The following is a 15,906-nucleotide window of genomic DNA, read 5'->3' as shown; positions in this document are numbered from 1 at the left end:
TTTGATGCATGATTTATGCTTGATTTCACATAATGGGTTGGGTTTTGTGGTGCCCATTTCCACCTTACACTTATATATATTATTAAATTAATATTAATAAAACAATAATTCTTATGCTACCAAATCACCCTCATAGCCCTTATCATAATGAGGCCTACCAAATTTATTTATTTATTTTATTTTTGTTTTATACATGAGATATGACATGCTGTTTACCGTAGACTTTTAATGCTTGTCGATTTTATCTTGTATTAAAAATAATAAAAGATACTAAATTTTGTATCCTCTGATGTTGCTTCCTCTTGGTCTTACTGTGTGAGTAGGCTCATGAGCCACATGGCGGATGGTGATTGGAAAGCCGGTTGCCGTCGGAGCAGTTTCCACGTTGGCAAACGACGTAGCGGTTGCCCCACGAAACCGCTCGGTGACCGGATTCCAAATTATGGCGCGAACTTTCCACGCGTGACGCGTGTCTCAAAGCGAACCATTCGAATTGGGGGACCGGCCGCCTGGGGGATATTTTCGTAATAACGTTGAAAAAGGAGGGGCTGATGCGGGAATAAATAAGCACGCGTGGCGCGAGAAAGCGATTGACACAAGACGTTTAACTTCCAATTGCGAAGAACTAGTAGGGTGATCTCTGCTCTGGGACGTGAGATTCTACGTTTCTCTTCCTGGACATGTTGAATTACTTAATTACGATACTTGTATCTCTTTATTATAAAAATGTTACGGGCATGTACAGGGAAAGTGAAGCTCCGAAATTACCTCATGTGTCCCACGAGACGAGCTCGTGCGTGCAATTCGTCAATATTCGAAAAGAAAGGGCATTTCGGGTAAATAACTCGAGGGTGGACGAGAATGGAAACATCTCCCAGGGAAAGGTAAGAGATAGGGTTATTTTAGGGAAGCGAGAGTACGTTGTACGTGCAATTTGAATTTTGTCTTGTATTTTATTTTATTTTTTAATTTTGTTGGCGGGACGATTTAATTGCCGTCGGTTGACGGCAGATGCAGCAAGTAGGTGGGGGGACCATCCTATGTAGTGAAACGTGGCAACCGAAGGAGCCAAAACAGTAACTCGAGTGGTCCCCACTGATTGGCAGCATATGATGGTGGGGCCTACCTTCTTTCGGCCCCTTGCACCGGGAGAGGGGACCGCGGAGCGAGCGTGATTAAGCCGGCGGCGCTTCAGACGGCAAAAAGCAAGAGGGGGGAGGAAGAGTCAAAATTCTCCGACCGGCCCCCACCACGGGATGCTTTGCCCACGTGTCGGTCTCTCATTCGACGGGCCAAGGCGCGTGCTTCAACATGGTCTCCACATGTGGTCCACTCGATGAAGACCTGCCGCGTGTCCATCGGACGGATTAGATTTCGAACACCCCGGTCCGTGAGTGGCGTAGGGACACGCGACGTAATTCGATCGCCTTTTCCCGGGTCTTTTTAACATTTCGTTTGTCCCGGTTCGGTACCGGCTATAGCCGGTCGACCAACGTCGTCAATAAGTAGCGTTAATTCATGTCTTGTTGCGCATAATCTAAGACATCCACCGGTTTTTGTCTGATTACCTCTCCAAACATCAATTCTCCCACGTGTGCAAAACTCCTACCGTCCGATCTATCCACTTGATTGTCGCATCAACGTGGATCCTTCGAGCTTTTCTTAAACCTTTTCATTAGTTCGGCGGCGTCGGCAGCCGTAGCTGCGCTATTCGGTATTCGCCAATTCCACTCTGTAATTGCGAGCAGTTTCCCGAGAGGTTTCTTCCTCTCGAAACCAGGCCGGAAAACAGCTTTCCGTTTTACCATACGTAGGTCGTATAACTTCTCTCTCTAGGACTCTATCTACATGGTAGAGAGTAGAGAGATATGTTTATATATAATATTTAATAAATAAAATAATTCTTTCTCCAAGCTCGCTCGTTAGCCCGCAGCCCGCTCGCTCCCTCGCATCGTTGAAACTCTGTTTCTAGAGTGGAAAACCGGATTAAAGATGCAGTTTTTCCCGTGAAACCGCTAATAGATGGCGTTTCACAATCATCTCTCGCACGAGATGGCGCTGCAGCATTTCACCGAGCAGCATTTAGGGGAAAACACGGCGGTTTTAAGGAGTATAATACCGGAACAGCTAGGACAGACTTCGTCAGACGGGACTGGAGGTGCGGGGAAAGAACAGAAGGATATACAGAGATTAATGATCGAGACAGGTGGAAAACCGCAGCAGCAACAACCGCCACCAGGACAGCAGCACCATCTAGGTGGAGGAGGAGGCGGAGGTGGACCGACGTGGCTAAGCAACGCAATTCTTAGGCAGCAGAACCAGTACGTTGACGGCAGCTTCCTACACTTGCAAACCAATTCGGATTCGCCGACGTCGGCCGCTTCGAACCAGTGGCTACCGCGGCCGATTCTTCAACGGAACGCTAGCGATGTCGGTGGCGGTGACGATGTTCCTGTATCGAGTGACTCGATGATTGCCGCTTCGATGTCTCACAACTCGGCCGATTTGAACGCTAATAATGATAATAGGAACAGTGGTAACAACCAGAACCCGGGGGATAATAGCGGTGGCGCAGAGTTGGCGGAGAGTGAAGCCGGAGGTGGAGGGGATGGAGTTGGTTCCTGGCAGAATGCAAAGTATAAAGCTGATATCTTGTCTCATCCGCTTTACGAGCAGTTGCTTTCAGCGCACGTCGCGTGCCTGCGCATTGCAACTCCAGTCGATCAGTTGCCGAGGATTGATGCACAGCTTGCGCAGTCGCAGCATGTCGTCTCCAAGTACTCAGTACTTGGTCATGGTAACCAGCAGCTCGTAAGCGACGATAAAGAGCTTGATCAGTTTATGGTATTCCCTGCTCTTCTTTCTCTTTTTGTTGGCTTTGTTTCAATTTGTTTATTATTTGTTTTCTGACGGTGGATGATTTATGGGACCAAACACAGAAAAAATGGTTTTCATTAGTGTTGATTGTTTTAACTAGAGACTTTTATCGTAGTTCAATGTTTGTTTCGATATTCTTTGAGGGCTTCCAAATTGAGATTTGTTGCTAATTAGGATGCAGCTGTTTGCCTTTTGGGAAAAAGAATGGAATATTTACGAAGGTAAACAAAATTGGGGGAGTAAGTTGGAGTCTCGATCTTCCAGTTTCTGGTTCTTGGTCTCTGTAGCGCTTTGCTTTCGATGAAGAAGATGAAATGGGTGAGGGGGGAGGTGTTTTATCAGTTGAAATGGATTGTTATCTTATTTTTGCTTTATGATTCTCCTAAGTCCTAACATGGAGTAGATGATTTAGTATTTCCGTTATTAGATAAGGTGTGCAATTGAGAGCGGGGGAAAGAAACTCGAGATTCCTGCAACAAGCTTGGTTGGCACCTTGGCATATCGCAGCAAAGGATTTAACGCCAAAGCAGTTAGGTGTACCTCCTTTTGTCAAAACTGTGATCTACCTTCATGGTTCAGAAATTCTAATGAAAGTATGGAACCTCGGTTATCTCGGAAAGAGGGAGATAAACCTTGTACATTGAGTAGAGAAAGTTGTCCAAAAATGAAGCTAGGCAACAGGGAACAGAGTCTGAACAAGTTAAATGCATAACAAAAACAGTCAACATCTCAGCTTCGTATTCTCAACAATTTTTCTAAAGAAATTTCAGAAGATATGTAGAAGTTTGAATCTGAGTCAAGATTAATATAAATTTCAGGTGCTTCCAGATAGTTCCCTTAATGCGGGATTTCTAGTAGATGGCCTTGAACTAGGTGACCTCTTGAATGAGGACTTGCTGACTTTTAAGCTAAAATAAGTGTCGGAAAATCTAAGGAAATCAGGAAGAAAAGAAAACATGATCGAGTTATTTGGTAGCATCAGATTTGATTACTCCACATCAAGATGAGATGACACAGGAAACACAAGGTCTGGAATGTCTAAATGCTATAAAGTACATTATAATTACGTTCCAAAGTTTGGATTTTCTTCTTTTCCTCTGGTATCTAACCCTTATCCCTTGTGATGTTTCTTTCACATGCACTAAGTTGCCTTTTATATCATTTTATTTCTTACTGTAGTTTCTGTATAAGCATTACTACAAAGGCAATCATCTCCAAAAGAAATGGAAAGGAAAGAGCATAACTATTTAAGGAAATGATTTGAACAATTGTACAAAACATGCCTTTAATATTTTAGTTCATCTAAGGAATTTATGTGTTCTTGAGGACTTGAGAAAAAAATTTCTGTTTTAATCAGTTTTCTTGTGGAAATTAATTCCAATGTGCTTGAATTCTTCAATTTGTTGTTCTATAACACGAATTATCTGTTTCTATGAATTGAAATTCAATAAGGGTCTGAAAAGTTATCTATTCTTTGGAATCTTGTAGTTGTTTTGGTGATCCATGTTCTTGGGTTTTTATATCTCCAATCTACTAAGTTTTGATATATATTATATTAGTTGATTAAATTGTCTCATATAATTAATTAGTAAATTACATTAACAGATAAAATAAATGATACAAAATTTAGAAAAAAAGAAGAAAAGATGGAAGCATAGCAAATGGTGCTTTTGGTGTGGTACTGTGGTGTGGATAGAAAAAGGAAAACAGACGAGCATAATGGAAAGCTTTTTCTACACGAGTGGTATATATCCCCTTCACCACACAATGTGAAACTTTAATACCAATTGCAAATTTTGCATGATGCTGAGATGGATGTTTTGAAGGTTATCTTTGTTGGAAATGATTGGAAAATGAACATGGTGAGACATACAGAAATTACACACAATGTGAATACTCTTTAGTCTTTACATGACATGATGTAAAGATTAATATACATGGTGGGGAGAACTCCCTGTATATTTGGGCAGGTATGATATAATTATCATAACTGATGGGTAGAAAGTAGAGACCACTTAAAAACCAGTGTTGTATGTAGGGGTGAGCATAATTCGGTCAAAACCAAAAAACCGAACCGCAATTTCGGTTTTGGTTTAATCGGTTCGGTCTAATTGGTTATTCGGTCGGTTTCGGTTTTTTTTGTATTTCGGGTTTCAGTTTCGGTTATCATACTTATAAATCGGTTAACCGAAAAAACCGATTTACAATTATAATTATATATTTTTAATATTATTTACTTTATAATTTATAAAGAATGAAAGAGTGAAAAACAAGTAAAAGACAAGTAAAATGGCGCCTGCTAGTTTCCGAAATAAGAAAAACGTAAAAGAGTGCAAGAAAACATTAAAATAGCAGCTGAATGTCTGAACCCACTACCCAATAGGTCAAAAACCAGAGACTCTCACTTGCATTTGCCTACGTCTCTGTTTTGAATTCTACTCTACTTCACCGGATCAGCACTGCCATTGCAGCATGGCAGAGTTAGCCATTGCAGCTGGTTAGTGGCTGCCCTGCCTCACAAGCCCGGCCATCTTCAATTATTTTGCTACAAAAGAAATTGCCTCTATCTCAGCTTTTCTCATACAGTACCATCAGAAAGGGCTTAAGTCAATGTGTCTTCACAATCAAACATCAGTTGGACAGGTAACCCCATAACTGGTATACATTTTTTTTTTTTGGTGAAATGAGACTCTCAAGTTAAATAATTTCGGTTTTAATCGAAATATCCGAAATAACCGAAAAAAAATTGGTTCGGTTTATTCGGTTTTCACATGCTTCGGTTTCGGTTTGGTTTGTCATATTGTTAAATCGGTTTTTAAAATTTCGGTTTTTTGGTTCGGTTTTGAACCAAAAAAACTAAATGCTCACCCCTAGTTGTATGGACAGGGACAAGGGAATCAGAATCTGTCATATTCTAGGACACTGTCTCACCAGCAAGACGAGAAAATGTGGACTCATGGGCAGACGTATATACTATAAAAATGCTTGGTAATTTTTTAATTCTAACATTATATACCTTCAGCGGGGGTGGGTCTAAGATGTTTCTTTTGTTACTATGGCTCAGTTTGGAAAGAGTACAAATACAAATATGTACAATGCAAATATATACAAAATAATATAATATACAAGATTTTGCACTCTACATATTTGTATTTGTACTCTTTCCAAACTGAGCCTAAGTAATATTTGATATGAAAAATGCCATTCCTCTTGTAAATTGACTATTCATTTATGTCAAATAAGCTAGGGGATAGAAGAGAAACATTACTTAGAAGTATCCCTTGAGAATCCATGGAGTTTTGGAATCCAATACATGTTTGGCATGGGCATGTCCATTTAGGAGAGTGTATGCAACACTATTGAAGACCAACTCATTGAACTGCAGCTTTTGACCAGAGGCAAGGTTCTTCAAATTCAAAACAATGAATCCTTATCAAACAATGTTGTAATAATTGTTTATGAGTTTGGCTTGTTTCAATGTTAGGAATCATGTAAGTTACTTGGCTGAGGTGTATCAAATTAATGTTTTAATACTCTGTCAAAATCATCTGTTCTGAGTTAGCCATGACTCGAATTGATTTCATAGTGCACTAATTCATTCCCTGATTCTAACTCTAAGTGCACCAAGGTGATGCAGTACCAATATCCATTACCATGGTATGCCAAAACAGAAATTAATTCTGATCAGGCAAGCAGCTACTTCAACTGTCTTCCGGAAAAATCCTTCCCCCAGAAATAAAAGGTGCATGGAGACATATTCTAAAATTTACATTCATTATAAATTCCTAACACTAGAAAACATTATGGTCCATTGACTTGGCTTCACCCTTGAGCATTTCTTATAATGAGTGTCTAAATGCAAGGTTGATGTCCAATTTCTCACATCCCAAATCAAGAGCTTTCATGCACCATCAAAGATTTGGTGTGGTTGGTCTTTAAGATGGGATGTGATTGAACAACATGCAACTATTGATTCATATCTTCAATCTAAATTGAGTGCCTAGAAGACTATATTCCTTTAACAAGAACTGATCAAGCACGTTTTTAGTTGACATGGTCTCTGGATAAAATTTGTGAATTTTTATTCATCTTATTACCATTTGATAAGTCACAGTCGGATCTTGATAAATAACTATTACCATTTGTTACTTGATGATTTAAAACAAACTTTCCATGTACTTAAATAAACACAATGCTATATTTAGACATGAAAGGTAAGCAAGGAATGATGATGCTGTATTGTACTTGTCAAAATATATTGTTAATTTTTTCCAACAAAAAAAAAATATATTGTTAGTTTGAGCTAGAACTCTCATTTTTTTATGTTTAGTGTTCAAAATCCTATAAGTGTTGTCAGAGGTGTTGGTTGTATAAGCAATGAGGTGTCAAGGAGAGGCATTACTGAAGTTCCTCAAACCACACAATTGATGTATAGCATGGTGATGAGATGGAACAAAGATGAATGTTTTTATTTCTTTTTCTTTTTTAATTTTCCAACTCAAGCCAAGCATGCATTGCTCTAAGAAGGCTGAAAGAACTCAACCAAGGCTGTGTTCGGATCATGGTGGGACTGGAATTGTAGGTAGAAGGGTGGGGATGAGGGTCAGCAATTTCATCTTTTGGGTTTAGTTTCATAGCAGAGTGGAATTTGGAGACTGGTGGATTTAGGCCTTCAATTTTGCATATTTGTATATCTAAAAATTCCTTGTGTAGTTCTTTTCCATTTTAATGGTGGGGGGTGCTAGTAATTTGAACTCCGAGAAATTGGGTTGGGAGTGTAATTCAATTCTATTTCCACTCCCTTGGTCCAAATTCAGTCTTAAGATATCGTGCTAACTTTTATTTGACTCATAAGCACTCTCTATTATTACAAGTTGGCTATTAATTAGAAATGGTTATCTTTGATGCTTAACTTGACACTACCCCCAAAGTTCAGGGTACTAAAGTGGAATTTTTCCTTTAATTTACTACAGACTTCTGCTGAGATTTTCAAGATCATGATTTTTCCATTGTTTTCATCTTCTTTGTTTTCCTTGGTATGCAGACACATTTTGTTTTACTGTTATGTTCCTTTAAAGAACAACTGCAGCAGCATGTCCGTGTCCATGCAATGGAAGCAGTAATGGCCTGCTGGGAGCTTGAGCAGTCTCTACAGAGCCTAACAGGTGAATCATATCTTCTTTTTGATAAATTTGCATAATACATGGGAGTGATATTTGGTAGGGATTTTAAGACTTGCTCCATATATGGATTTGTTTCTTTCTTATTTGTTTTGGTTGGTTGTGATGTGCTTGTTTGGTAGCTTTCACTTCTAATCCACCCACTTCTAGCCCGGTCCCTAATAATTCCTGTATGGATCTGCATCACTTATTCTGATATAGATATCAGTACTTAGTTTACTCCAGATCGTTTTGATGTGTATCATATTCACATTTTTATTGTGTGTGTATCAGAACACTAGAATAATATTCTTTTAAACATAATATTTTGGATACATGGTTTTTCTGGTCTTTAACAACCAATGACACTATTAATTTAGCTGAAAAGAATAATATACAATACAACGCGTCTGTCAAGCACCTCAATAATTAGCTTGCCATGGTTAGCCCTATTGTAGACTTTTAAAAAATCCTCTTATTAGGGAATAAAACCCTAGTACAACTGATTTTGATTTGCCCCCTGTTTTGCTAGACTATCAGCCAAGAAGTTGGTTGTTGATGCCCATCTGTAGACTGTGTAGCTCACTTTTGCAGCTTTTTAATATTCTCTGTACCATTCCAACTTTATTGGATGTCTACAAAGACATGGTCTAGCTTTTTAATCTCTCCCTCATAATATGTCTATATCTCCAAGAACTTGTCCTTGTAAGCCACCCCACAATTACCTGTGAATCCCTTTCTACCACAAGCTTTTGGTACATGACCTCTTCTTTTTTTTTGCTGAATATACATGACCTCTTCATTGTTAGGAGGTTAGTCTGGGTCAGAGGACACTGCAGGGCTTTACATGTAATCACTGGCCACACTATGCAATTCAACTTTCTAGTTTTGCAAAATACAATACAGCAGTTAGATGGGATGCTGGTTTAAGAATGTCGTTTTTTTTTTTTTTTCTTTATATTTGGGTTGCTGATCTGGCTAGTTGGCATGACTAGCTACTAGAAGAAGAATTGGGTTAAACCTAAGAATACTTGTAATAGAGCCGGGGGGGCTAGTAAGAAACTCATATTATGTTTATATTCTCCTGAGATTTAGTTTGTCGCTTTCTAATCTTTTACACAAAAACATGTATAATTGGATTCACCCCATTTAGTACATAAGCTAAATTATTTACATTTTCAAACAAACAAACAGATCTTTCTTTCTAATCTTTTATCTATTTTGTGCCTTATCTTTTTTTTTTTTTTTCAGTTTCCTTATCTTATTTTTTCCAGTTTTTTTTTTTATCTTCTTTCCTGTTTCTTGTGTGAGCATTAATCCTTTGCCTTCTGATTTCTTCCTGAAGATTTTAGTGATCTACCATTTAAAGTATTTGTCTATATGATTTAGATTGGTGTAGGTAAAGCTTATTTACTCCTCAATCTCTTGTTTTTGTTGTCTAGAGTTTTTCCCCCTCCAAATTTGTTGGTTTGTGTGGAGGAATTTGTCATATCTGTTGCTTATCCTTTTTTTGTTTAACTTTTTTATTAGCTTTTATTATTTTTTTAACATCCATTTAGTGATATATTTGTTTTCTAAACCCAGGAAAAGGCTTTCTCTTTGAGACTGGTTTTCTAAAATATTCAAGTTAGAAAATGCACTATTGAGTTGATCTGTTGACGTGTATTGATGACTGAAAATGCAATTAGTTTGTCATTTGTACTCAGATCCGTGCACATTCAAAGTGTTCATTCTTTTTGTTCTCATAATTTCCTGTTTCTGTTGAAATTAATGTGACCAACCATGCTTGCATGAACAGGTGTCTCACCAGGTGAAGGCACAGGCGCAACAATGTCAGATGATGATGATGACCAAGCAGATAGTGATGCCAACTTGTTTGATGGAAGCTTGGATGGGACAGACAGCATGGGTTTTGGTCCTCTTATCCCAACAGAGAGTGAGAGGTCCTTGATGGAACGCGTGAGGCAAGAGCTGAAGCATGAGCTGAAACAGGTAAGGTCATAGGTTTATAATATTCTATAGTTTATTGTTGTGCATGTTCAAGGTTGCTTATCGATATTCTGTCTTTTAGGGTTACAAGGAGAAAATTGTGGACATAAGGGAGGAGATTCTACGCAAAAGAAGAGCAGGAAAACTCCCAGGAGATACAACCTCCCTCTTAAAGGCCTGGTGGCAATCACATGCTAAGTGGCCATATCCAACAGTAAGTCTGGCTTATCTTCACTTGCTACAGTTATTCAATTGACCTAATTGAGTTATTACCAGGTTTCTGAATCCTGTTTCAGGAGGAGGATAAGGCCAGGTTAGTTCAAGAAACAGGCTTGCAATTAAAGCAGATTAATAACTGGTTCATCAACCAGAGGAAGAGAAACTGGCATAGTAACCCTTCATCATCCACTGCCCTGAAGAGCAAGCGCAAGAGGTATGATTTCGCTAAAAGTATATCTTCATGCCTAAAGACATTATTTAACGGACTTCCTGCCAACTAAAATTTGGAAAAGAAGTAATGCAGGTGAAAACAGTGGCGAACGCTTCCTGTAGCTGATGTGCCAAAATTAAGATCCAAACACAGATGATCCATCCATGCTTTGCAATCCAATGGGTGATCCCGCATCATATAATACAATGTAGTGCATAGAAAAGTACAGAATACGACTGCTTGGTAATACTGCAGGATTGCGCATGGAGATATTGATTTTACTTTTACAGAGAAGAGGTTATGTAGTGAGGCAGCTGTCTAGTATTTACAATTGGTTGGTTAGAATATCGATCACTTCTGATTGACAGGTATGCTTACACTTGAAGCCACAGAGGTATCTACAACGCATGTAGTGCTATCAAATTAAGCATCTCAAATTTGAGAATATAACCTGTGGAACAGAAGCTACCTGTATCTTTGATCCTCTCCTTTTTTTCATTTTCCTTATCCCCCTCGCTGCATTGGCAGATTTAAGATTTTTATTCTATATATCTGTCAATAAGAATAGTTTACAGGTTGTGGGTGTACAGTGTAATAATTTCTTGCATGATACTCCCAGCAGTTTTTATTTTTTACTAGTGACCATAGCGTGATCAGCAATGTCTTTTTGTGGAGGTAAAACTACAGCATAATACAGAGAGATGATTTATGTAGTCTATATGTCAAAAACAGTGTTTCTAAGCAAGCAACTAATCTGCACTACTTTCCATTTCTCCAGCATTACACTATTAGAAGCATCAAATGCATCTCTTTTGTTTTCCCCTTTTTCTTCATTTGTATCATTAGTGCATTATGTCATTGTGCTAGTGCAAAACCCAACTGTTTTTGTGGAAAAAATAGCATACTGAACGTCTAACTGATGGTCTGGGTGAAGAACAATTGTGATTAACTGATTGTGGCATTAGAGGCTGTAAAAAATATTATTACCTTAAGCATTGTATTTTGGTCAATTGGTGCCAGGCTTAAATCAACTCTAACCAGTTATTATCCAAAGTGGCTATTTTGGCCGTGGTTGACAAATCTTGGGGGTAACTCAGAAACTGCTAATCAGCCCCTGCCTAGAGCTAGCCAGCTAGGTTCTCTGGCTGAAGAACTGATTTCAAAAGCCTAAATAGCTTGTCCTTGCAGCTCCTTGCCGATTTCCAAATTCTATTTATCCCTGAAGAGCTTTCATCAAAATAAATAGAATTACATTTGCAAAATAGATGTAACACTTCCCTCCAATGAATAATCTTATGCTAGGTTTTGATTACCAATTCATCATTCCAGAACATAAAACACGAGCGTACCTGTTTGGACGGTTTGATCCTAAAAGCCATTATTGAGAATCAATTCATGCTCTTCAGCTTCAAAATCTGTCTCGAGCGCTCCAGTCTCTCCGAATCACCAGACTTGGATTGAAGGGTATTCAAAAAACCAAGAGTCATTTACGAGTATGCATCCTGAGGTGATTCAACTTAATCAAAATGGTGGTTGAGAATTGAGATTGGTTGCTCACCAAAGTAGACTCAACCCGGTCTTCATGTTAGAACTTCCTGATCGAAGTTACTTATCGGATACATATCAATCCACTTAAAATTATTTTAAAGAAAATTTTAAAAATGATAAATTGACAAGTACTAAGACTCAGTTTGGAAAGAGTACAACTACAAATATGTACAATGCAAATACATACAAAATAATATAAAACATAGGGTTTTGCAGTCTACATATTTACATTTATATTTCTTCCAAACTGAGCCTAAGTGTGTCAAGGGTAGAGGAACAAGAATTGACTATGCTACCGTGGACTGTGGAAGAATTTCATACTGAACGAGAAACGAAATTCTGGGAAAGTTACACCGGAAGAGTGTGATTTGCCGTGTTTAGAAAACTGAACCAGAGCCGGAACCTCTGACCCTGGTTGAACATCTGACCCGTGAACCTTTCTGTGCGATCCTCTAGATGGTGATTTGTATCCACTTAGCAATCCTTTCTCCAAAAGGCGAGCAGTATATAAAGTATTTGTTTGGTTCCGTTTACGTTTAATGAGTAAACGTTTATTGACGGTGCCACATAGGCACCCTATCAGCAAATGCCTCATTAACTGCATTTGTGTGTATCGAAATTTGCAAAGCAAATTTTGATTTATGTGTGCCTCTCTTGTTTGAAGTTTCACTTTGGAGCTTTATGAAACGGGTAGGCATTTATTGTCATTTTGTTGATGCGGTGCCTAATGGTGCCTATGTATCATAAACGCTTTCATTATTTGTATTTCTTGATTTTACAATCATACAAGTATAAAATATTTATTGAATAAATGTAAACGGAACCAAACACCCTATCCCACCATGAACTAATTAGTAGTTTGGCCACAGGTGATGAATATACCAAAAACCAATCAATAAAATTGAAATGGATGTCTGCTCTACAATACTTGGAGCCAACGGCCACTTTTGTTCAAATTACAGACTATCATATCTCTTCTGAAAGGATCTCATGGATTTCTTTCGCTGTATGACCGTGGTTATCTCTCAGCCAGTCCGCCCTGCGGATATAGCAAATCAAGGTTTTTTATAGGAACCAGGACCCTGATTAATCATGAACAGTGAACTGGCCGCCCAATCCGCATTGCAGCGTTATTGGTTGTTCAAATGTCAGAGAGAGACTGCCATATTTTCCCTGTTAATATGGCAGACATCAGGCAGACTCAGTCCAACAGCAAGAAAATCCCTTCTGTTATGCTGAAATATCAGAAATAAGGCTGTGTTTGGATCGAAGGAAAAAGTAGGGAAATGAAAGAAAAGGTGGAAAAACCTTTACAAACCTTGTATGAATTTTCTTCCTTTCCCTATCATTTCCTTCAAACCAAACATAGCCTAAGAGGTAGTAGAGTGGGAAAAAGCTCCACATATGGGTACAGAGATGAGAGATGGTGTGGATAGGTCATCTCCTGCATTATGGCTATGCAATGACATGTCCAAAGGGGCACACTATTCCATTTGGACAATTTAGATTTCGACTAGCCACGTGGTCTACCTATTGCTGGCCCCCTCAACCTCAAGTTCCCCCAGGCCCCAACTAACTAAAAGGAAGTGATGATGAGTGGTTTGGCCCTCCAATGACGTGACGACACGTGGCACCTCAAAACAGTCAAACGACATTTCAACACCATGTAAGCAGACCTTAGGAGCGCCTCGAACACCTCGCGCCTGCCTTGATGACCTTAGTAGATCGAACTGCAAATGACTGGTAAGACTTTAGGCCGGTGTAAGAGGCGACTTGCTTTCATCAACCTAGCCCGAGTTCAACTAGTGACCTTCCTGACGTGTCAGGCGACCTCTTCGTTAAGTAGGTTATCATCTCCGACTTCCCTAGGATCACAGTGCCACATCAAAAGAGTCGATTATCACCCCACCCACTTTGGACACGATTGGATAAACACTATCCGTTTACGCGGAGTCCATCTTTGGGCGTGAAACAATCTCCGAACCAAAAGGGCAAGAGATCTCAAATGCGCTTCGTGAGCCTCACAATAGTTAGACCATATAAAGGCATCCCTATTCCCAATGATGAGGTTCCGCACCAGTAATAAATTCATGGGCTCCATTGTAAAAGATACGAACCCCATGTATTTAAATACCAGCATGGAACCTTATCATTGGTTCCAAAACCCGCTGAACAATGAAAACGTTCAGCTAAACCTTGCCCGTGGGGATTGCTTTGACAGGGCGGGGATGGGAATGGAGATTAATAAGAATTCTCAACCAGGGTCAGGGTCAAGGACATATATGCTTTGCACGCGGGCAATTCTAGATTATGATAATGATATTAATAGTGTATCCAAAATTTTCTATAAAATTTCATGCATTTTTTTTGTTTTAATTATTAATTGGATGTAGATTGCCAAAACCAAATTTGATTACATAAACACGTTGTATAAATATGCGATAATTGGATCAAGTTGTGAAATTTCAAGTATCATTGACAGGCCTACCTGCTTGGCTAGACTCTTTTTTTTATAATGTTTTATCTTTTATAAAAAAAAATGTAATATTTAAATAGAGGGAATTGAATGAGGTGAAAAATAATAGTTCAATTTACAATTTAAACCTTACAATTAAATAAGGACTAAATTAAAAAATGAGTATTTTAGTCAAAAGAAAGTTCCACAATCTTAGCCATATTTTTAATAGTATTGTAAATATAGAATTATAGATGTGTTCATTTTCTATATTTATAGTTTTTTCATTTTTATATTTTTATAGTTTATTAATTTTATTTATTAATTATGACATTAAAGGTTAAAAATTTTGACCCAAAAGTTAAACTATTTATCTTTGCCAAATAATAAAATAATTTCATTTTGGTTAGTTAGAAATTATGTATTCCACTTTCATCATCAATAAATATAATTCTCATTTATTGCACTTATTTTTTTTTAATTTGATTAATGAAAATATCATAAATGTTTCTAATTTTTTCTATATTTTTGTAATTTTTTATATTTATTTATATTTTAAAGATTTTATTACCTAACTATGACTTCATAGATTGATCGATTTGATTTGGATGATTGAATTGCTTAGCCACCACTTGGATAAAGAATGATTTTGTTTTTTAGTCAATTTTAAAATATATAAGTTCATATTGTTAAAAATATTGACATATATCTAGTTAGTAGCATATATTAGTAAAAAAATAACTTAAATATAGGATTTAATAAGAGATGGACTAAATACACAAATATGGGCATTTTCAAACTTTCACTTTGCACGTGTCAATTCTAGATGATGATGATGATGATGATTGTAATAATATATAAAAAAATTCTATAAATATGTATTTTAATTTTTTGTTTATATATATATATATTGTTTTTATTATTAATAAAATGCAAATTGTAAAATCCAAAATCTGAATCTGATTATATAAACACTGCATCCAAATATGTGATAATCGAACCGAGTTGTAAAGTTTAAAGTATCATTGAGAAGCCTACCTGTTTGGCTAGATTCTTCTTTTGTAATGTTTTATCTTTTAGGTGTTTGTTTTTGTTCATTTATCAAGAAATGTAAGATTTAAATATAAGGAATTGAATGAAGTGAAAAATAGTAGCTCAATTTATAATTTAAACCTCACAATTAAATAGGGACTAAACTCAAAAAATGAGTATTTTAGTCAAAAGAAAGTTCCACGGTATTCATATTTTTAATAGTAGTGTGAATATAGAATTATACATGTGTTCATTTTTTTTTCTATAATTTTCTTTTTGTATTTTCATGTGTAAAAATAATTTTGATATGTCACACTTACTTCTTGTTTAATATGATAATTACATGATATTATACATATGCCTGAATTTTTTTTGGAAAATTTATGTATTTTTATATTTTACTAATTTTTATTATT

General features: G+C 37.4%; 1 protein-coding gene across 3 annotated transcripts; it reads left to right on the top strand.

Annotated features, from left to right (window-relative positions):
- Nucleotides 1–1,407: 1,407 nt before the first annotated feature.
- LOC148843148 (homeobox protein knotted-1-like 3) lies at nt 1,408–11,235 on the top strand. 3 transcript variants are annotated; one of them, XM_088957537.1, is made up of 6 exons: nt 1,408–2,844; nt 7,922–8,042; nt 9,835–10,028; nt 10,108–10,239; nt 10,322–10,458; nt 10,538–11,235. In XM_088957537.1, exons 1-6 carry the CDS (start codon nt 2,023–2,025, stop codon nt 10,575–10,577), a joined length of 1,446 nt encoding a protein of 481 aa, XP_088813663.1. In that variant the 5' UTR covers nt 1,408–2,022; the 3' UTR covers nt 10,578–11,235. The 3 variants fall into 3 exon arrangements, with proteins under 3 accessions (XP_088813663.1, XP_088813664.1, XP_088813665.1); XM_088957538.1 differs by having other exon boundaries at nt 1,468–2,844; nt 10,541–11,235; XM_088957539.1 differs by having other exon boundaries at nt 1,529–2,844; nt 10,549–11,235.
- The last annotated feature ends 4,671 nt before the right edge of the window (nt 11,236–15,906 follow it).

The sequence above is a fragment of the Nelumbo lutea genome, chromosome 8 (assembly GCF_056320005.1).
Source record: "Nelumbo lutea isolate HS-2025 chromosome 8, American lotus-T2T, whole genome shotgun sequence".
NCBI lineage: Eukaryota > Viridiplantae > Streptophyta > Magnoliopsida > Proteales > Nelumbonaceae > Nelumbo > Nelumbo lutea.
This window is presented reverse-complemented; position numbering and strand designations above follow the sequence as displayed.

Excerpts from the sequence above, each read along its gene's own strand:
- LOC148843148 (XM_088957537.1), top strand. The coding sequence starts at position 2,023 with ATGGCGTTTCACAATCATCTCTCGCACGAGATGGCGCTGCAGCATTTC. Across the intron at positions 8,043-9,834 it reads GTCTCTACAGAGCCTAACAG|GTGTCTCACCAGGTGAAGGC; the intron begins GTGAATCATATC and ends TTGCATGAACAG. Across the intron at positions 10,459-10,537 it reads CTGAAGAGCAAGCGCAAGAG|AAGTAATGCAGGTGAAAACA; the intron begins GTATGATTTCGC and ends AATTTGGAAAAG.